Genomic DNA, 23214 nt, shown 5'->3' with positions numbered 1-23214 from the left:
GGCGCAAAGTGCGTAATGGGTGAGCGCTGCTTACGGAAGGAGCGGAGTCGCGCGGGGCCGTTGCTCAGGCGGCGGTTGTTTTTCAACGGCGCGCTCGCGCGGTTTGTTGAGTTCAAAGTACGAGGAAGGCGGCGAGGTTCCAAAAGGAGGAGTGGGAAGGGCCTCAGGGCAGCGACAGAGGAAGGGGAAAGTGGCAATACTGGTCCCTATTACTGTATAATATATCCTCCTTGATAAGAAAAGTGTGTATATCACTGTACAGTATGTATATAGCTTGAGGCCAGCAATGTACATGGTTGCCAAAGCTTGTGTTTAATTTTATTACTTTCTTTCCCAAGTAAATGTTGTTTAGAGCAGCAGCAGGAGACTCCTACTTTTTCCTTGCAGTCATGACAATGCTGGGGTCTAAAGAATATAAAAAGCAAAGGTAGCCCTATTGGCGGCCCCCTCCAAATCAGCTGAGCGATGCTTTTGGAGGGAGTAGCCAAAATGTCACAAAAGTATCGCAACCTTCCGAGTCCTCCAGAACTTGTCATCAGGCACACACACTTCTCTGCTTTGTGTAATAACTTTGCCCAGTGAAGAGTTCTGGAGGACTCAAAAGTTTGCCACACCGTCGTCAATATTTTTTGTTTTGTCCCAGTAAGTAAGGTAAAGGTAAAGGTACCCCTGCCCGTACAGGCCAGTCTTGCCAGACTCTGGGGTTGTGCGCCCATCTCACTTAAGAGGCCAGGGGCCAGCGCTGTCCGAAGACACTTCCGGGTCACGTGGCCAGCGTGGCGAGCCAGAGCTGCACACGGAAACGCCGTTTACCTTCCCGCTAGAAAGCGGTCCCTATTTATCTACTTGCACCTGAGGGTGCTTTCGAACTGCTAGGTTGGCAGGCGCTGGGACCGAGCAACGGGAGCGCACCCCGCTGCGGGGATTTGAACCGCCGACCTTTCGATCGGCAAGCCCTAGGCGCTGAGGCTTTTACCCACAGCGCCACCTGCGTCCCAGTAAGTAGTATTGTCCAACTGTGGATGTTGCAATGATGTGAGATTAAGGTGCAAAACTGCACATGCTGTGAGCGACCTTGAGCGTGTCAAGAGTAGATATGTGTAATGTTGCACTAGAAGATTGTAATCCTTACCAGGCAGTAATTATGCTTTCAGACAGGCAGTCCCAAGACCAAATGAGACCAATTTCCACTGATTGCCACATCCAAATTTCAGCAACCTTGCTCTTCATCCACACACTACATATGGGAAATTACTTCACAAAAATTTAAAATATCTATATTTAGTATTGATATTGCTTGCATAAGACCTCTTGTTTCAGTATTTCAAAGCTGCTGTGGTTTTTTTGGGTGACGGAATGTGTGCTTGTGCTGTTCAATGTTATGGGAGCCTATTGCACATTTTAAATACAGTATTTTCACATGCCTCTACCAAATTACTGGAGGAATATAGCTATATCACTCTTGCCCAAAACCTCAGTACAGTATATTAAGAAAAGGGGAGGGGCGCGAAGTGATGGAAATTGATATCCCTCCCCAAAAGCATAAAACTCCATTTTGCCCATTGTAAAGCTTAATAATGAAGGACTGGTAATTCTGCTTCTGTTCGCTTTCACTAATTTTGTTTGTTTGTTTGTTTTTAAAGGTGTGCACATGGGTACAAAATACATTCCCAGACTGGAAGAAGGCAGTGAAAGATGGAGAAGGAGTAGCTATGGGGCTGGGGTGGGGAAACCAACCCCATCAAGTTCAGTCCACTAATGTGGATGGCAAACAGCAGAATACCAACAAATACCATGACTGAAAAAAGGAAATGCATTGAAGCTAACATGCAAATTATGCACACAAAACAATCAAATCTGAATGACCTTTTGCAATATAAAGACCCCATCTGGAAGTATCCTAAATCTCCCTACATTGAATGGTACTTCCTAATGAGACAACATGCTTAGAATTCTACAGCCGTTGTCCTCATTCCTGCCAAGCCATGCAAACCACAAAGATTTAGTAAACATGATTCATCATACCTCGTATAGTAACATAAAATTGGATTTAAATACTGTGCTCTTTAAAACAAAAATGGTTTATTGGCATTTCAGGAATGAATATGTCCTGTTTTTATAGAAAAACAACAACCGTGGGAGAGCAGTCTTGCCTTTGTGGCCTGATTGTGAGGTTCCAATGGCAAACTGGGACTTTGAGAGGCAGCTGATACATCTGACCTCCAGCAAAGAGGACTCTCTTAGGTACTTATTCAGAAACTGAAGACTTGCCTTCATGTGTGTGTGATATTTATAGGATTTAAGTCTTGAATTTAATGTATTGGATTAAATAATGTAATAGGCCACAGCTCAGCAGTCAGCAGTGAAGCATCTGTTTTGCATACAGAATCCAAGTAGGTCTGGAAAAGACCGCACTCTGAAACTCTAGAGAGCTGCTGCCATTTGCTGTAGACACTACTGAGCTATGTATGCAAATGGTCTGACTCAGGTAGGGCAGCTTCCTATGTTAAAATAGATCGCCCCAAAAGCCTTTCTGGTCTGTTCTGACAGTTCCAAAGTAGATGACTCTTGGTAAGCCTACAAGCAAGAAATTAATGCACTAACCATCTCCCATGATCCCCAGCAGCTAGCACTGAGAGGCATACTGCATCAGATACTGGAGCTATTACAGCATCATGGCTAGTGGCTAGTGGTTGCCCTTTCCTCTATTAATTTGTCTAATCCTCTTTTAAAGTCATCCAAATTAGTGGCTATCACTATATCTTGCGGTAGTGATTCTATAGTCCAACCATACATTGTGTTTAAGAGTAGTTCATTTTTCCTGTTCTGTATCTCTCAACATACAGTTTCACTGATGACACTGTGTGGAGAATCAAATAACAAAATAAATCTATGATCACACATTTTTATAGCATTATCTTAAATATATAGAATATGCGTTTAAAGTTTGAACAAATACTGTGTACACAGTTTATAGCACATTCAAAGTGCATTCTTTCCCTCAAAGAATTCTGGGCACTGTAGTTTACCCCTCAGAGCTACAATTCCCTGCAACCATTAGCAAACTACAGTGCCCATAATTTTTTGAAGGACAGAATGTGCTTTGAATGTGCTTTAAAGGTATAAGGTGTACACTTAAATTATAGTGTTTGTATTATTGTATTGCAATAAAGCTGGAGCTTCTACATCAGCAGTTTGGCAAACCAATCTTCCACATGCTCAAGATCTTTCAGCGGAAGCAGAAAACGGCCAAACAAAACAAACAAACCAAAATTGAATAAAAATGAGCCAGAATTGACTGGGTTGCTCAAGCAAGCCAAGCAGTCAATGGGACAGCAATGCAGCTGAGTGTCACAAAAGAATGTACCACATCATCTGTAACAGTCCAAGGGTTTGGGAGAGCAAACTTCACAGGTAGTGCAATCCAGAGCAGATGTTTGTGATACCAAATTGATTTGAGACAGCCCTGAACATAGTTCTATCCAGTATACATCATTCTCACAGCCAGGGGATGATAATAATGGCAAATGGAAGATGATTTACTAGCAAATAATTCCCTCAGCACTTTTCCAGTTTGAGCCTAGGCTATTTACTCAGAGGTACCTACCCCTGAAGCCCTATTTGTGTATTTACTGCACTTGCCTGTAAAGAAACATGCAAGGGAGAGCATTGGGAGAGTGAGCATGTTGCCAAGGCCCACCCCCTATGGTGGATCACCTTTATTCCATGTAGAGCCCTCCATGAGTTTGAGGGTGAAGATTTGCAGTGGGAACTCATGGAGATCTAGAACCTATTATTATATGGGTTCTAAACATCGTGGAAGCCTCAACAAGTGCAGGAGACTTCCCCACCGCAGACCTTCACTCTCAAACGCATAGTGGGTTCCACATGGAATTATTTGCCAGAGGGCTCCAGCCTTGGCAGCATGCCCCTAGCAATCCCAAATAAATCTGCATATAGTGTTGTGACATTTCACAACAGTGGAATAAACAGTTTAGAAATGCCTTGCCCCCAATTCAGTATATAGAATGTGAGGTACAAATAAGCAAAGATGGTCAGCCATTGTTGTATGAGCAGCAGAGACTGGTTTGGTGCAAAAACTCAAAACTTCTTATTTAGTCATATGCAATTCTGCCTTACTGGGTATACTCCAGAGCACTATTTAAAATCTACAACTATCTATCCAACCATTTGAGAAATTACCTGTTCCTCTTAGCTATATGGCCGCCTCTGGTTTCAAGCACCTTTCCCCCTTCTTTGCAGTGCAGTAACAAATACCAGTCCCACCTCTCTTTTAAACCCTTCAAAACCTTTTCATTTACAAAGTATTTTCTGATCAACCCACCTTGTGCTACCTGTTAAAACTTTCAACACCCACCCCCATCATTGGTAGTCCTTCATCAAAGCCTTCCCCCTCACATTTCACCTTTGTCCCATCCATGTGTACTTTTCGAGTGTAGGCCCTTTGGATACAGATTGTGTCAACACTATGTTCTTTACAGTGCCTCCTGGTCTTTTCTATCTTACTGCAATTTAGATAACATGTAACGTGTAATACAGTGTCTAGACTTTCAGGCTGGATATGGAAAATCTCTGTTCAGATCTTGCCTGCTATCAAGCTTACAGACTGTTGTTGGGCAAGTCACTGTGTTTAGCCTAGTTATTGTCAAGGAAAATGCCAGTCCTTTTTGGAGGAAAGATGGGTATCCATAACATTTTAAAGAACAATACCATTTTTAGCAGAATATTGGAAACTCCTTTCATTTTCTCTGAGCATTTCTCACGCTTTCCATTAAGAAATACAAAAAACTGGGTTTATCAGGAGACACCTTGCTGTTTTCTTAGTGGTTGAAATGGGAATACAGTATGCTATCCCAAGGATAACAATTCTCCAGATCATTCTCCTCTCCTGTGCTCCAAAATTTCCAGGGATTTTCTTTATATCCCAGAATGAGAGACGGGGGCATAATCGTCCAGCATATCTAAATATCACTTTGTACCAAAAATCTAGAAAGAGCCTAGACCTCAGAACAAATATACAGTGCCCTAGTTCACATGTAACACTGACAGATGACATGACTGGATTCAGATGTAATGCTAAGCCAAGCATGTTTAGTTCAGGTAGAGCAGCAGGCCGGAATAAGAAAGGAGTAAAGCAGCAGAATTTTCACTGAAAGCATCTGCACACCTGTATATTCATTCTTACCCATGGTTTGGCTTAGTGTTGTGTGTGAAACAAGCCAGTATAGTATGCAGTCATTGCACAATAAAAGGTTAGAGATATGAAGGAAGGAAACACCTTTCAGGCAGCCAAAACACTGTTTTTCTTTTTTAGAAAAAAAGGATGCTGTATTCCAAGCATCTGTAGCGCACAGATTTCATGGGATTTGGGGATCGTTCCAATTACTGGTTTGTTATTAAGGGAGCTAGATCAGGCCATTATCCTCTCAGTTTTTCCATGGGTGGAAAACAGCTTTCATCACTTTGAATTATTGTACCTTTGGCTTTGGATTTTATATAAAAAGAACATAAATCTGGGTCATTTGGTGTATTCCAAGAAATAGCTCTCTGGGATGCCAACAAATGTATGGATTAATGATTTGTTTAAAACCCTAAAATATTTTTTTTAAAAACTGAACAGTAGTTTTAAAGCAAGTTAATTTGCAAGCAGAATGCTCTTCCTCTTATATATTCTAGACCCTTCAAATCTGTTGCCTATGAAATATATGCATTGCTGACAACTTTAGTAGCAGAAATGGTAAAAAAAATATGACTTAGAATGTTTGGAGAAAAACAGAGCTTGTAAAAATCCTGAGTTGTATTTTACAGAGCTCTAGTTTACAGGGCTCTTGCATATTTCTATTGGCAATTTGTTTTTTAAAAATATAAAAGTTGTTGTTTTAAAAAGCAAGTATTGCAAATAATATTGTCAGTAATTGTTTCCAGTTTTTGGCTGGGCCTTCTGACTATTGCTCAAGTGCAAATGACCCCTGTAGGTACTGAAAAAACAAACATTTTTCATCCATCGCTCACTGGCAAAGAAGTTAAGAAAACAACAATTGCTCATGACCCTGTATTCCACGGGGTGGCTATCAGGCGTAGGATGACTACATATACTTGATAATTAGTGCTTAATTGGGGGGGGGGAGAACTCTAATTGAGCCTAAAGTCCGGCTCAGGAAGATTTCATGCATGGCAAACGTTCCAATATAGAACATAGGAACCAGGCCTTCATTGAGCCCAGTTCTGTCTACTCTGGCTAGCAGCAGCTTTCAATGGTCAAAGGCAAAAAAGTAAAAATAAAATCACCTGCAACCTGACCTCCTCTAACTGGAGATACCAAAGACTGAACCTGAGACCTTCTGCATGCAGAGCAGATAAGAGTGATCCCTTTCCAAGGGAGCATAAGGAAATTGTATGGATCCAACATATATGTTATTGCCTATGACAAATGCAAATATGTATTTCATTGGATGTAAAATTTCTCTTTGCCCCTGTCCGCCTCAAGCTACTTGCTATGTGTACACATGGCAAAACAGACTCATGTGTGTTTGTCATACTGACAAACTACATGCAGGATTCATGGCCTTTAGAAAACAGAACTTTCCTGCAGCTGAGTCAAGCTTAATACAGTACAGTGGTACCTCTGGTTAAAAACTTAATTCGTTCCGGAGGTCCGTTCTTAATCTGAAACTGTTCTTAACCTGAGGTACCACTTTAGCTAATGGGGCCTCCCGCTGCCCCGTCATTGTGTGATTTCTGTTCTCATCCTGAAGCAAAGTTCTTAACCCGAGGTACTATTTCTGGGTTAGCGGAGTCTGTAACCTGAAGCGTCTGTAACCCGAGGTACCACTGTACTCACAAAGCCCAGCAGTGACTCATGGGGTGGAAGCAACAACATCCTCATGGCAGCCATGTAATGCTCCTTTGGACAAGGTTGGGGCAGGATGAGGTGGTGGTGGCAAGGTTGGGGTTGGCACCCTCATGCCTGCAGGTCTGCCACTGCCTTGGAGCTCTCCTCAACCTAGTCCCCTCACCCTGCTCTATTGCCATCTTGACAAACACAGCATCGCTGATACCAAGAGAATACCACCCAAGCTGCCTGCAAGCAGCACATGTGGAGTCCATTTGTGATAGCTTCTATACATGTGGGCTTTTAAGGTCTGTACTCCTCTATACCAACAACAACAACCCTTGCATATGGAAAACTAGATTTCATGGAGAAAGGTTCTCACCTAGTTCTGCTGGTTTACTAATTGCAGCAGATTAGGTTTTTGTGTTTGCAGGATGGGGTGGGGTGGGGGAGGCTATTGCAATTATCACCTATTATCATTCTCTTTAAAGGTAAAGGTACCCCTGCCCGTACAGGCCAGTCGTGTCTGACTCTAGGGTTGTGCGCCCATCTCACTTAAGAGGCCGGGGGCCAGCGCTGTTCAGAGACACTTCTGGGTCACGTGGCCAGTGTGACAAAGCTGCTCTGGTGAGCCAGCACCAGCGCAGCACACGGAAACACCATTTACCTTCCCGCTATAAAGCGGTACCTATTTATCTACTTGCACTTAGGCGTGCTTTCGAACTGCTAGGTGGGCAAGAGCTGGGACCGAAAGATGGGAGCTCACCCCGCCGTGGGGATTCGAACCGCCGACCATACGATCAGCGAGTCCTAGGCACTGAGGTTTTACCCACAGCGCCACCCGCGTCCCACATCATTCTCTTTACTCTGATGCAAAAATACAGCTGCTCACCTCCCCAATTAGGTTTTCCTAAGGCATCCTCCCTACACACTTCTGCCTTAACAAAAAATGGCTCTGGCCCATTTTCATCCAGTCTAGCCAATCTGTGGATATGAGAAAAGAATGGAGTAATGTTCCAGAATTTCCCCTGAACTTCCTAATGCTGTATTTCAGAACCAATGACAATAGTTTTAAGGAAATATTTGATTCTTCTTTTGGCTTATGACTTGCACTTGCTACATTGTTGCCAGACAATGGTAACAAGATAACTTGCAGAATGCAATATGACCCTCCTCATTGGGATGGTGAAAACCAGCTCTCAGCACACAAGGAAGTGTACAAATCAACCGGTCTTCCAGCAACAGACATAATTCTTTCGAAATGTCACCTCTTGGTGACTTGACCATATCAAAAAATAACACAAGAATTGGGTCTGACTGCAATAAAAGTTTTAAACCAGGAAGGAGTCCAACTTGGCAGAAAGTCCCTGTGCTGTGAAATGCATTAGCAGCAACACAAAACAAATGTGCTCACAAAAACAAGGGGAGAGGGCAAGAACAAGGGATATTTAATGTTAAAAGAGAAACTGTACATCTAGGTCAGAGGCAAGGGGGATGAAAAAGCCCTTGTGACACCCATGACCATCTGAGTCCACGTAGAGACTGAGGTGCTGTGTTTGTCGAATCCTTTGTGTTGAATCATGCCTGTTTTTCTCTCAAGTCCAGAGACACGCCGAATAAGCCCCTTTCCCAAAACAATCCAAGTAGTCCCAAGAGATCAGTCACCAGCTGTCATGTATCCTGAGGTTAGATCAATACACCACACAATTCTTTTTCCACAGAAGAGAAAATCCACCAACCAGCAAAGCCACTTCTGACAGTTTTGCCTTTTCAAAGCTTCAGCAGAGCCCCCTCCACTTCCGCTGCCGCCCTTCTTCAGTCCACAAAATGCAGGAGAATCAGATGCCAGAGTTTCTGTCAGGATATACAGGGGTAAAGCAGCACTTCTAGGTCAAAGGTAATGTTTTCCTTCCCCCGCTTGATGCAGGGGGACCATCTGCCATTGTGCAACAGTCTGTCTTCAATCCACACATCAACCACAGCAGGCACGGACACTGCCTTTTGAATCATTCTTCCCATATCTAAAACAGGTAATTTGCCTTGTAGTTTGGAATCCCACAGTGTGTTTTGACAAGAAGCAGAAAATGACACACAGTCCTTTTGGAAATCGACCTGAGCGTGGAGGGCACTCCTTTGGCTGTGTCAAAAAAGGCACAGAACACACCCAAGGTGAATGGGAACATATCCCATCCTCCTGCTTTTGTGATAAAGGAGCTGTAGGTAGATCCTTTTCGAGGACCCTCAAGAATCCCTTTTATCCTGGATGCATTGTGTCACGGTTGGGAGGGAACCAGCAAACAAATACCTCCCCCCTCCCGCCCCACTTTGCTCCCCTATTAAATAACAAAGGAGCAGCCCAACCATCTAGCTGTTCTAATGGAAACATTTTAGATTTTTAAAAGTCTCTTAAATAAATGTCTTTAATTATTATCGTCATCACCATCTATTTATTTATACAAATATATAAAATAGATTTATATAGATTTATATAATATAGATTTGTAGCTCTTGTGGGCCCTTCATTTACAGACGTACTGATCGACAATCTCTGTGCACTTTTTACACTTGACGTAACAGCACCAGTGAAACTTGCAGTGGCAACGCTCGACCTGCACACTCTTGAACTGGTCGTAGCCTCGGCCACAGCACATCAGCTCACAGCCGTCCATACCCTCCGAGGTCTTATTACAGAGCCGGCCCTTGGTGCCCAGGGAGCCCGTGGTTTCGTTGCGCAGGCAGTAATCGGGGCTGGGGTCGACGTACACCAAGTCCTCTGGAGTAGGCGAATTGAAGCGGTTGTTCACTAGCTCCAGCTTGCCCTTGCGGCTGATCCTCATGGCAGCAGCGCTGTCGTACTTCTCCTTCAGGAGGTCTCCCACTTTGCGGAAGTCAGCCAGCTGCAGCCAACAGGTCTTGAGGCTGCAGGAACCTGAGACACCATGGCACTTACAGGAGACATCAGCCAACTTGTACACTGCCTACGGAAGGAAGAAGGTAAGGTGGGGTCAGACAAAGTGTTCAAGCAGCACAAAAATCTGGCACAACATAAGCAGTAACTGGTGCAACCTTATGCACAGAAGCAAGCCTCACTGGGCTTACATCATCATCATCATCATTAAGTATTATTTTCTTATACTGCGCCCATTCTCACAGCAGTCCAGTAAGGTAGGTTGATATAATGAACATCACAGCTATATGGGCATTTGAACCTGCATCTTCCTAAACCTAATCTAACACTTTAAAGCATGGTGGCTCCCTGTCCATTTTCTGTTACCTGGAAGAGGGTATCCAAGTCTTATCAGAGCAACTTACAAGAAATGCTCAGACCCCAAGATCACCTATGGAAATTGTACTCATAGATCCACCTGTAAGATCAATTGGGTTGGCAGGTACCTGAGACAGGGCCTTTTCATTGCTGGCCCTCCCAAGGACTGTTGTGTGTGCACATCTCCCCCAATACAGACCTTCAAACAGGCTCTGAAGGTCCATTTATTTCAAGTTACTTTCTCTTAAAGGTTTTTTGGTGCACCCACCCAACTGAACCCCAAATTGCTTTAAAGTGTTTTAGCTAATTTTAATGGCATGGTGCTGGTCTTGCTACTAGAATATGTTGCTATGTAAAAAGGTTATTCAATGTAATGGTGAGATTGTATTATATGATTATGTGCATTATATTTTTATATTCCTTGTAAGCAGCATTGTAAGGGCTTTAAACTGCCCACATGTTGTTGTTGTTTTTCTCGGATGGATGTTTGTCAGATAATGGATGCAACTCCCACTCGGAGTAAAACTGCAGGGAACAAACAATGGGACTGTGTGTGGGTGAGGGAACATACTTTTACAGGAAGTTGGCACAACCCAAGTTGCATCATGCGACCTTTATGTCTAGTTTAGCCAGAGTGGTGTTGGGAGAGATAGAATATACACCACAAGCCAACAAGCACATGAATGCAGCAACTATGTATTTGCATCTTGTTCGCCACCTGGTGGTCAGTCACTTGTCTACTCCCATTTTCCCATTACTGAATTCCTTTTTTCTAGCTTTGAAAAGCTGGTAACGAGTATAACAGTCCATGAATTTTGTAACAGTGGCTACAGAATGTCGTGTGAGTTGCTGTTAAGACAAGGTTCAGAACTGAGTGCAAGCATGTTGACTGGAACTTGTTTTCCAATATCTGAAAATGCCTGTCACAAGTTGGATGCCTCTGAAACTGAAGTCTGCTGTGGAAAATGTGGACTTCAGAGCCAATGATCTAAACGAGGAGAGATTTCCCCCACTGTATTTTCTTCATCATTATATTTTTAGTGTAATGTTTTTTTAATATAATAAAAAACACCATGCATCTAAAAATGTAATGTGTGAAGGAGACTAATAATACATTTGGAAAAATGTACAGATACATTAATCTGAGTCAATTCTATCAAGCATACACCGTGCAAACCCAGGTTTGCCGCTATATATTCTGTACAATGACCTTGAGATAATTCTGTACCTACAAAGCCAACCTGAGAATAAAGTTAAATCAACTCCTATGAAAAGGCAAACTGACCAAGATAGGAAGTTTCAGTGGATTAAAAATATCCCTATATAGAAGAGTGATAATGATGCACATGAAGCTTGAAAAGAGCCACTGGCTTGATCACCTGTGGTGAGTTAAAAATGCCTCCAAGTAATCAGACAAAGATGCCTTGGTCCTTTCCCTCCCAGCTATGAATGTGCCACAAATGGTTAAATAACACAGAGGATCCATTAGTAGGCATTTTAGTACTCTGAGTGTACATGGTACAACAACCCTGCTGAAACTAAGGCCGTATACAGACCATAGATTTAAAGCACATGCCTTTCCCCAAAGATATATGGTCAGTGACTAGATGAGAAAACCCCTAGAAATCCTGCATACGCTACCTTGAGGCACCACCATCATGAAAGTAAGGTCTGCTATAAATATATTATACAGTTTTGTTTGTACCAGTAATTTATGTACACCTAATTGGAAGGCTGATGTGTGAAGCAGCACCTTCAAAGAAATAAAGTACCTGAACCACAGAATTGTCTGTTTTAATACAACACTCCCGCCCCTCAAAACCTACAAGGCATGTTACAAAATTCAATGTGTCTGCCTGGTGTTAGATCAGAGATGAGAGATTCATGGTGAGCTGCTGGATGCTTACTGCTTAATAAAATCTATTACACTCATGGTAGCCATGCATCTTTTAAAAATCTGTATTTCAACTTTGAGTCTTTATGACAGCTTTTTAAAACAAAAAAAAAAATTGACGTCAATCCAAATGTGAGAGAATACCATGGAGTCTTAAAAAAAAAAACTCCCTCAGGAAAGAGGAGAACTCAGCCAGTATCAGAGACATCCTGAAACAATCTCTCTCTGGCAAAGTTATGATCTGCTCCACTTAACTATGGTGGGATAAGTCCATCATGGAGAGAACCATGATGATGGAAACAGTCTTCAAACCAATTTCTAATTATAGGTGAGTGATGCAGATAAAGCACTTGGGGCCCAATCCAAGTGGGTTTGGAACTAATATCTGTGCACAAAAAAAGGAACATCCAAAAGGCTGCACAGCAGCAGAGCACTCTGGCTTTGCAAGCCTGGAAAGAGTTCTTTTGCTATATAAAGAAATATTGATAGGCCTTGGAGATGAGCCTCCTGGCTTAAGAAAGCAATAGAACAACTTTCTTTCCTTTCTAAATATTCTGCTATACTTCTGGATTTTTTTATTTTATGTTGAGTTCAGTCCAACAGCTGTATCAGAGCCAGGAAACCTAAGCATATTCTCCTCCTGCCTTTGTACATTCAGGGTGTCATCTGAGCAAGGTCTCACCATTGCTTTGTCGTGAAACCAATTTCCAATGCTGTTTTGGTTGCAAAATTAAAACATTCATTTGTAGGCCTAATGTGAGGTGCTGGTTCTCACTTTAAAAGCCTTCAACAGTCTAGAACCAGCATACAAATCTCCTTGTCCTCCCGCAAAGGACAAATTTCTTGAATGCTCAAGTCAACACTTGAGGTTCTGTTACATAACCCTTAGCTTTCTGAAGTTTGGTAGGTTTGAGCACTAGAAACAAGGCCTTTTCGGTTCTAGCACCTTTTTTCAGAATGCTATGCCCAAAGAAGCTTGCCTGCCTCCATCACTATTCTGTTTTTACTGCACTGTTAAAATTCATCTTTTCCAGAGGGTCTGGGGGGAATGCAGGAGTTTGGTGGCAATTATGGATTCTGTTTTTCTGTTCGTACTGCAGTGGTGTCCTTTGTTGTTTGTTATTTCAATGTCCTTTTGTTGCTCTTGCTATTAATTAAGCATTGTGAAGAGCCTTGGATGGATAGATAGATAGATAGATATATAGATAAATAAATAAATAGAAAGATAGATAGATAGATAATACTAAGAAAAGTAATTTGATTAATTCATTAACTCAGTGCCTTTAAGCATGTGCAGAATGATGCTCCCTTGCACTGTGCAACCACAAACAGCCCCTGCACATGTGAGATGAGGATGAGGAGCTTCTGTAGCAAAAGCCAAGGATGTCACTTCCAGGGAGGCTTAAGCCCCAGTACCTTTTTTTTTGGGGGGGGGGACTTTAATTAATTGTCATTATCAGGAAAAGAGAAGAAGCCACGCTTCCTTTTCCCCATATAGGCAAATTAAAGTGTAATCCCACACACTGCCACCACATCCTTCAGTACTTAGCTGAAAAATGTGTACGATTTCAGCATTCTTTATTATTATAAAAAAGGAAGATACTGTAATAATAACTAATGTGCAAATGAAAGAGATTGGGGGGGGGGAATAGAAGAGGGGGAATTGGCAGCTGAGGAGATCCACCATACAGGATTAAAGGTTAATTTGGGCCTTGGTGCTTCAGCAAATGTGAAAGCCTTGCCATATGGCTGCAAATGTTTCTGGAGGGCCTCATCTATTAAAGGATTCCACCCCCTCACTTTTATGTTGAGGTCTAGCATATATTTTACTATTGTTCTGTTTCAGAATGAGCTCTCTATATACTCTGAGCATATGGAGTTTTAGGGGCAGGTGAGTCCGCTAGGACCAAAGTATAAAATGAAAGCCACAGCAAAGAGGCAAGTGTGAGGTTTAACTTCCACATCATGCCCAAATATGTGCATTTTTGCAGATGGCTGCAGGAAAACACACATAAGAATAGCACACAGTTCGCTTACAGTGGAAGGTGGGACGGTGAGGCTCCCTAGCAGTGCCAGTAACTATGCTATATGACCAGACTGAGATTGTGAAAACCATCTCAATGCCAATGTACACTGAATAAGACTTGGCTGGTTGAGCCTCAGTCTCAAGTCCAGAGTGAGTGATATTATGGAATTTAAAGTTGCTTTCCATGAAGTTCATGAGACAGAAACCCTAATTCTGCATTCTACTTCCATTATCTAGAGGCCAAACCAGATGTAATGCTGGCAGACTGTCTCTTTAAATGACAGCCTTCCTCAGTCATGTACAAAAAGCCCATGGGAGCCAATTTTAAGACTAAGCGGATTCTGTCCTAGCTAATTGGACCTAACGATAATTTTCAACAAGAGCTCCCTTCAAGAGCTGCATGGAAGTCTAATCAATCAAAACATGGGTTGAGAGCCAGATGTGGCATGGAAGCTCTCTTCTAAAGACAAACAATTGCTATTTATATCAGGCAATCCTAAATTGATTACCTGGATACCAATCTAACTGTGATGAATAGCACTTGCTTCAAAGTGATTCCAGCACAGCTCTGTATGCCTACATTAAAGGGGGATATTTGGCGCTAAGAAAGAAATGGTTTCCTCATGTATCTTCTTTGCTGAAATGCAGGTAGCTACGAGCTGGACCATTTGAAGAAAGATTTTGACTGAGCTATGTAAACAATGTGAAGAGTACAAGTTTCCAGAGGAAGCTAAGATGTCTGGACCTGAAACATAGACCAACTGGACTCAATCTGCAAGTGGAATTTGTTTAAAATCTGTCCCTCTTCGGCCTCCACCTCAAATTCCTTTCTGATTCTTCCTTTGTAAAGAAGTGGGATGTAAAGGGAATCAACGGGCTAATTCCTATGTGGTTAATTAGCCAAGCCTCCTCTCAGCCTTGCTTGGCACAGGATGGAGTGGCTGATGATTGAGGTCTACTACATGTTGAACGGGTAAACAACGTGGCAGGGCTGCCAAAGGGAGACAGATAAGGAGAGCCCAAGTGGAGAAAGAGACAGATGGAAGGAAAGGGCAGGCTAAGATAACCGTCAAAGACAAACAAACAACAGGCAATAAAGCTAAAAGTTTGGGGCCCTAAAAAATTCAAGAGTGCAGTGGAGCAGCGATGGGGTCAGGACTGTGTCGAAAACTGAGGCAAATTCAGTTCCAATCCCACCTCCTTATGGCTCTTCCTGAGAACTGAAGTGGGACAGAATTCGTTCTCCATCACTTGAGTTGCAGACACCAAGGAAGGGGAAAAGAAAGTGCTCAGATGCTCCCTAGTGATCAAGGGTGCCCCATGCCGTAAGACCTGGTCTCCAATCCAGCAAAAACAGAGGGGGGCAAATTCACTTGTGTAGAGACAATTAAACAGAACACGGCTAGAGTCTTTTAAAAAAAGAAAGAAGCAAAATTAATAGCAAAAATGGCACAGGCAGTTAGTCACTCATCACTAGTGATGTTAATGGGCTAGGTGGAGCGACAGCCTGACAAGTCCGTATCTTCATGTGTCATTTGTGCAACTGCATTCCACATATCATTCATTATTACAATTAACGCACTAGCTAGGGTGGGGGTGAAAGAATGCTATCAGCCTGAGAAGTTTGCTCCAAGAAGGTTTTAAACTGAGAAGCAGATTTTATGTTTTCTTTAAAATGTATTTTTTAAAATAAAATATTACACATGTTCTCAGCCAAATAACTGCACTCAGAAAATGTTGTTTCCTTGCATCAGGAAAACATGAATCAGAAGATGAAATTGGACACATGAGCCCTGAAGATACACATACACAGCCTTCATTCAACAGACCTGGCCCCTCTATTTTCTGAGTTATTTCGTTTCACATTTCCAACTCATAAGAGTTTGTGCCCTGTGTTCAGGTCTCCTGATCCAACTGCAGTTATTCACATGTTGACAATTGCATCTCACAACAGAAATTCAACAGAAATTCCCCTTACCCCAGAAGAAGGAATATAGTTTAGTGGGAGAGCATCTCCTTTACATGCAAAATGCCCCAGGTTCCAACCCCAGCAACTCCAGGTACAGGTATGAGAGACCCTTGCCTGAAACCCTGGAGAGCTGCTGCCAGTCGGTGAAGACAATACTGGGCTAGATGGAGCCATGGTCTGACTCAATGTATAGCAGCTTCCTATGTTCCTAACAGGTGGCACCTTACCATCTCCATGCCAGGAGAAAAGCTTCATCTGTTGAACTTCTGTTGCCTGCCATGCAGCTATTAAAGCAGAGGCCAACCCTAGTTGGAGAATTCTCAGTGTCCAAGGAACACATATTTTTCCCCGGTTTTTTTGCACATTTTTATAGGTCCTTTTAGAAGAGTGGGACATAAATATTTGCCACTCCTACTCTTATGAATTATTATTAATGATATACATGCATGACAGGCAGGAATGGTTCCATGATTACTGGAAAAGGCAGTGTAATAATTAGTATTCAGGTGCTTGAGCTATGTGCTTTTGGTTTGTTTACTGACATTTATTATTAGTAAAGGTAAAGGTAAAGGTACCCCTGCCCGTACGGGCCAGTCTTGACAGACTCTAGGGTTGTGCGCTCATCTCACTCTAGAGGCCGGGAGCCAGCGCTGTCCGCAGACACTTCCGGGTCACGTGGCCAGTATGACGAAGCTGCTCTGGCGAACCGGCACCAGAGCAGCACACGGAACGCCGTTTACCTTCCCGCTATGAAGCGGTACCTATTTATCTACTTGCACTTAGGGGTGCTTTCGAACTGCTAGGTGGGCAGGAGCTGGGACCGAAGACAGCTCACCCCGCCACGGGGATTCGAACCGCCGACCATGTGATCGGCAAGTCCTAGGCACTGAGGTTTTACCCACAGTGCCACCCGCGTCCCGACATTTATTATTAGGTTCAGATAAACTGCTGGGTCTTATAAACTGGTCTCATTGTTAAGAATGCAGCACACTGGCCACAATCTAAACTTGCCTCTTCCCCCAAGAGAAAGTGCTAAAAAAGGATCTTACTCTGCGGCCGGCCTCGTTGTTCTGTAGGTTCATGAGTGTGCGGGCCTGCTCCTCGGATCCCTTGGCATAGTTCCTCTCCCTCTCCCTGGCATCCACAAATTCCTTGGCGAAACGGTAGCCATATTCCACATTGTCCCCGCATCCGCCCCAAAGCCAGTCTCGGGGCAGGTCCTTCGGCCGGGCTGTCCGGCTGCAACCGCAGGTGGATAGCTCCCCTTCACGGCAGGCACGGCTGATGGCATTCACCACCCCTGCAGCGCTAACAGCGTAAGTGAATGCGGTCTCTCGGCTACCTGGCATAGAAAATGGGAAGGTTACAAAAATACACAAATCTCAGTTAATAGAGGCACTGAGGGTCTAGGGATTTATACTACAACGCAAGCTTCTGCAGTTCTGTATTGCTCACACATTTCATTGTCCAGGGCATCATCTCTCCATGGGAGTAAGTTCAGTGTGGGAATCGCCTACAACAGTTATTAGTTCCGACCCCTTCAGTGCATCTGCAATCATACACAATTACCTGGGAGTAAGTCCCACTGTATGTACCGTATGTAGTAGGGCTTACTTTATTATTTTATTTATATACTACCCTATACCCGTAGGTCTTCTGAGAAAACATATGTAAGTTCAGAATTTTGTACCATCTGAAGATGAGACTCTATTCTTTGAAGGAAAATCCCCCCAACTGCTAGGTAAAATAACTCAATTTGGGTTCTATTGACTATTTGCATAGCACACCACCCAAAATTAATTTCTACCTGAGCTAATATAAGGACTGTCAAGTTTCTTTTGGGGCATCTCTGGACTGGTGCCTTTTTCTGTTTTGCAGGTGTATTCCGTAACATGCCATTGATAAAATAACAGTAAATTGGTGGTGGATTTATACTGGACTGTCTACAAGTTATTCCACTTTATTAGTAGTTCAGCAATGTTTCTCCAACGTTACCACATGATTGCCGTCTGAAGGGGCACTCTTGTACTAAAGCACAACCACAACAAAACCCTGGAACATTTGTGGCATGAGAAGTTACAGGATTTCAGCAAGAAACTATGCCCCAACTGGAAATGAAGCTGTATGTCTGCCACAAAGCTTTTGCAGTATTGAAAATAGGGTTGGGTATAACTGCCCTGATACCATCCTGAGCATAAATAATCATGAATGAGCAATAAAAAGGATGTCTGGAGGGTCCCTTGTTTCATTTTCCACTGTGAGAAGAGTGTTGGGATTAGATGCCTTTGGCCCGATTCAGCAGCCTCTTCTTATGCTCTTCTACCAGTTGCTGGGAATCACAAATTAGAAGAGTGTTGCTGCACTCAAGTCCTGCTTGTGGGCTTCCCACACACACTTGTCTAGCCACAGTAAGAACGGGATGCTTGACTAGATGGGCTTTTGCTCTGATCTGGCAGGGCTCTCCCCTCTTTTCAGACAATTCCACAGACAACCTTTATAGATAATGATAAGCCCCACCAGGCTCCTTTGGGGCGAAACCAAAGGAACTTACAACAACAGATCCATTTGCTTACGTGCATCTGTGAAAATCACACAGAAAGTAAGTGGGAAGGGATTTGGTCCAGCTTAGTATATATTTTGTCCAGATGCTTCCTCCAGTACGATCTTACAGTACTCTCCTCCCTCTCCCTGTGAGTTAGGTTAGACTGAAAGATAGGCCAAACTTCGTAGTTCAAGGGGTGGGGGATTGAGCCTGGATCTATCTCTGAATCCACCACTCTAGCCACACTGAAGTCTCCCCCACACCAACCCATATATTTACATCCCCCTATTCCCTCTCCCCAGGCTTTTTTTCTGCCCCCCGGGGGTTCTGAAACTAGTGGTGAAAAATGAACCAAGCTTGTATGCCACAGGAGAGGGTAACAACCAGCTCCCACCCTCATGCAACACTTGCTCCTTCAATCTGCACGCTCTCTCTCTCTCTCTCTCTCTCTCTCTCTCTCTCACACACACACACACACACACACACACACGGCCCATTGTCTATGTGATTTGTGGCAGATCTGGGTTTAAACACACATCTGACACCCAGATCTGACACCGCCATGCCCATTTTCGCCCCAAATCCTAACTTCCCCGTCTCCTGCCAGTTCCAACAGGAAACCAGTTGGCAAATATCCCACAATAATAGTATTACTCAATATTGACACTAGCATTCAGATCCAAAGTTACGTGTTTGTGCACAGAGCTCCATATGAGCAGGAGCTGCTCTGGATGAATGTTAGGGAAAGTTTTGTGTGTGAATCACTATCTGTGTACGGGAGCAATCTCAGCTTGTGCATAATTCTGTATGTGTACTGGAGCCCAAGAATGCACCCTAGAATGCACCATATTGGGATTTTGCTGTTGCTATGGACAGAACAACCACTGTAGCTGTGTGTTGTTGTTTGAATTTGCTGATCTTAAAAGGAGTGAGAATGTGTCACTCCTCCCCTCAGATATGCCTTATGATTACTCAAGGTTTTGGTATCTTTGGGTAGAAATGACAGCAGGGAGACAGATGGTTTATGATTCCTTTACTTCATCAGACATCCTCTCATCCTTGTTCCTTTGAGTTGACTTCCCTTGGGACCTCTTATTGACTCCATGCTTTGGATACAACAAAGGACAGGCTGGGCTCCATATAAGCCAGGAAGTGTGTGGATCTGCTCAGTTATTGGCACTACACAGCCCTGGTTGAAAGAGACCTCCAGCAGTGGCTGAATCACACTAAATTGTAAGTATTCACGTCACATTTTTATTGTGGCTCCTACCATTCTGCTTCATTCTCAGCCGCCTCAAGAAGGCAAAGGAAAGAAATATGTCCTGCGGGATATTTGGAAGTAAAATAAACACTGAAATTGTTCAGGGATTTGAAAGAGTTCCTATCACGGCTATTAGCCACAAAGAGGCAGTGTGTTCATAACTACCAGATTCTCAGGAATAACCAAGAGGGAAGTGCTGCTGCCTTCATATCCTACTTTGTCAGCTCCCCAGAATGCTACTGCTGGAAAGAAAAGTGCTGAACAGAAAATGTCAGGCTTTGGGTCGGATACAGCAGGGCTCTCCTTACTGTTTTAAGTTCTTTGAGCAGGTAAGCAAGGTGCAACATTCAAGCGGAGTACATGTCACAGGTGGGCAACCTGCAATCCTTGGGTTAATTTCAAAACTCCACTGTAGGAGATCAGTTCAGACCTTTGGGTCTGGCAAGAATTCCCCAGTAGCCTGCTGGGTGAGGAAGAAAAGAGTGGGGAAAGTGAGTAGCAGAGAGTGAGAAAAGAGAAGGCAGAAAGTGTTTCCCAACTCATTTTTTATTCAGTATCCAACCACTGCTGGTTTCAGTCCGGTTCACAAATGGCAATGCGGCCCAGGCCCCTGACAAATTAACTCCTAAGGCAGAGCCTTTCAAACTGTGCATTGTGACACGTTAATGTATCAGCTGCAGCATGTAGGTGTGTCGCACAAAAGCTCCCCACACTCCTCCCAGGGCTGGAAAGGGATTAATCTAACCTCCGGTTTGCTAGTAAAACTGAATTAAAGGTAAAGGTAAAGGTACCCCTGCCCGTACGGGCCAGTCTTGACAGACTCTGGGGTTGTGCGCCCATCTCACTCAAGAGGCCAGGGGCCAGCGCTGTCCGGAGATACTTCCGGGTCACGTGGCCAGCGTGACATTGCTGCTCTGGCGAGCCAGAGCCGCACACGGAAACGCCGTTTACCTTCCCGCTGGTAAGCGGTCCCTATTTATCTACTTGCACCCGGAGGTGCTTTCGAACTGCTAGGTTGGCAGGCGCTGGGACCGAGCAGCGGGAGCGCACCCCGCCGCAGGGATTCGAACCGCCAACCTTTCGATCGGCAAGTCATAGGCGCTGAGGCTTTAACCCACAGCGCCACCTGCGTCCCTCCAAAACTGAATTACTGTGTCGCAAAATGATGCATGTCTAAAAAGTGTGTCAACAACATGAAGAGCTTAGAAAGTTCTGACCTAAGGAATGTGGCCCTCAACAACAACAACAACTAAAAAGGTTCCCCGCTCCTGTTGCATGTAATCACGCGAAGCTCTTAAAGAAGAATTTTCACCACAGAGAATTATGCACCTTATTTCACGCACCATCTCTAGAGGAGGCATGCAAAAGAATGTGCTCCTCTGGAAGTGTCTTCTTCAGATGTGCTTTTCCCAAGAACTCCCTTCTGAGTGAGACATCGAAGGTGGCACCTTTTCCCTGATGCCACTCCAGCTAAGTACAGTGGTACCTCGGGTTACATATGCTTCAGGTTACATACGCTTCAGGTTACAGACTCCGCTAACCCAGAAATAGTACCTCGGGTTAAGAACTTTGCTTCAGGATGAGAACAGAAATCATGCTCTGGCGGCGCAGCAGCAGCAGCAGGAGGAGGAGGCGGCGGCCCCATTAGCTAAAGTGGTGCTTCAGGTTAAGAACAGTTTCAGGTTAAGAACGGACCTCCAGAACGAATTAAGTACTTAACCCGAGGTACCACTGTAATGCCCTCCTCAAAGAAGCTCACCAGGCACTGGCTCTGGTGATATTTTGGCACCAGCCAAATACCTTTTCATTTTCATCAGGTCTTTTAATCAGTCCTAACTTTAAGCTGGTCTTATCCTCCATGACTGTTTTTTATGCTGTATTTATACTTCTTTGCTTTCAACCGTTATTGAATTGTTAATTGTTTTACTTCTTGGCATGAGCCACCCTGAGAACTTGTTGTAGGACATCGTATAAGTACTGTATGTAAATACTCACACACACAGGGGTTTTGCAAGATTCTATTGTGATACAAGAATGGCTTGCAAAATGCATGTGCATGCATTAATTTACATAAGGCTTATATGGACAGTACCAGCCCTACACACACACACACACACACACACACATTCATTTTGCTGGAAAAATCCCCAGTCTGCTATGCGGATTCCTAGGTAATCAGCATTGGCTGCTATGCACATATATCCCATGTAGCTTACAGGAATTATATGAATTGTTTCAGCCAGTCAGAGTTTCTGCTGATCAAATTGCATTATTGTATTTTTTATGATTAAATAATGAGGAACTTTTTATTGTAAACCAGCTGGGACATTTCAAGAGAAAATCAGTATATAAATATTTTTAATTAATAAAACTAATCAATAATCTTATGTATAATTTATTGTAAACGTGTTTCATTGTTGTTTGTTTATTATTACACTACTGTATCCCACCTTTCCCTCAAAGAGCTCAAGGTAACCATACTTGCCTCTCCCTCCCCATATCTCCATTTCATCCACAACACTGAGAGGTAAGGTTAGGCTAAGAGGCCGTGATTGGCCTAAGCTCACCTAGTGAGCTTCACAGCTGAACATCTGAATCCTGGTCTCCCAAGTTCTAGTTGAACATGCTAACTACTGCACGAGATTGTCTCTCAACACTATCAACCCTCTAGTTCAGTATTGTCTTCACTGACTGAGAGCTGCTCTCCGGGGCCACAAATATCCGGGGATATTTCAGGTGCCAGGGATTGAACCTGGAACCCTCTGCATGTGAAGCAGATGCTGTACCACTGAGCTATGGAAACTTAAAGGAAAACATTGTGTAACTTAATGTTATTTGAATAATTAACAATATAGATGACCTCTGATGCCCATTTGGTCCCTGTTGCCTCACTCTTAAGTTATCCCCAAGCAAATGCACTTAGGATCATATGCTTAGATCTACTTATCTCCAATGGGATTAGAGACAAGAGACTCTGAAAACATCTTAGGTATGCTGTAATCACAGAACTCAGTGGGGACTTGCTTCAGAGTAAACATTTATAACATTCACTTGTAAATGTCCCTGTGGGGAATAGAAAGTACAGCAAGAAGTTTCACTGTAATCTGTGGCCTAGCCATTGTAGATTTTGAATTTAAATTACAGATGCTAAGAGAACTGAAAAACAGATACATACACACACACTCATAAAATATTATTTTAATCAAAAAGTGTGTGTAGGTTATAATATTGTTGCATTGTTTTATGGGGTTGGCTACATTTTTGTTGTGAATTTAATCCACTTTCAGCTCATTGTCTGGAAGGGAATCTGGATGTAAGTGATTAACTGCTCACATCTACACAGAGCAGAAGTGATTCCCTTTGAGCTTAATAGGGCTTATTCCCTGCTATAGGATTTCAGTCTA

The 23214-nt window shown here is 43.3% G+C and overlaps 1 protein-coding gene and 1 long non-coding RNA gene across 9 annotated transcripts in view; one reads left to right on the top strand and one right to left on the bottom strand.

The window, feature by feature from the left end:
* Positions 1–25: 25 nt before the first annotated feature.
* On the top strand, positions 26–16210 carry LOC309378876. 2 transcript variants are annotated; one of them, XR_014172237.1, is made up of 3 exons: positions 26–242; positions 9721–9847; positions 14687–16210. It is a non-coding gene; the product is annotated as an uncharacterized lncRNA (long non-coding RNA). The 2 variants fall into 2 exon arrangements; XR_014172238.1 differs by having other exon boundaries at positions 9721–9852.
* Positions 8279–23214, bottom strand: part of WNT5B (Wnt family member 5B) — a 132716-nt gene continuing 117780 nt past the window's right edge. For all 7 annotated transcript variants that reach the window (XM_081927263.1, XM_081927264.1, XM_081927267.1 and 4 more), the window contains 2 exons: positions 17057–17349; positions 8279–9831 (listed from right to left, as the gene is read on the bottom strand). In XM_081927263.1, coding sequence (XP_081783389.1) covers positions 9373–9831; positions 17057–17349 — 752 coding nt within the window. In that variant the 3' untranslated portion in view covers positions 8279–9372. The remainder of the gene's footprint in view (positions 9832–17056; positions 17350–23214) is intronic.

The sequence above is a fragment of the Podarcis melisellensis genome, assembly GCF_964234715.1.
Source record: "Podarcis melisellensis genome assembly, chromosome: 10".
NCBI classification, from domain to species: Eukaryota; Metazoa; Chordata; class Lepidosauria; order Squamata; family Lacertidae; genus Podarcis; species Podarcis melisellensis.
The sequence above is the reverse complement of the archived record's forward strand: the minus strand, read 5'-3'. Positions and strand labels throughout refer to the sequence as shown.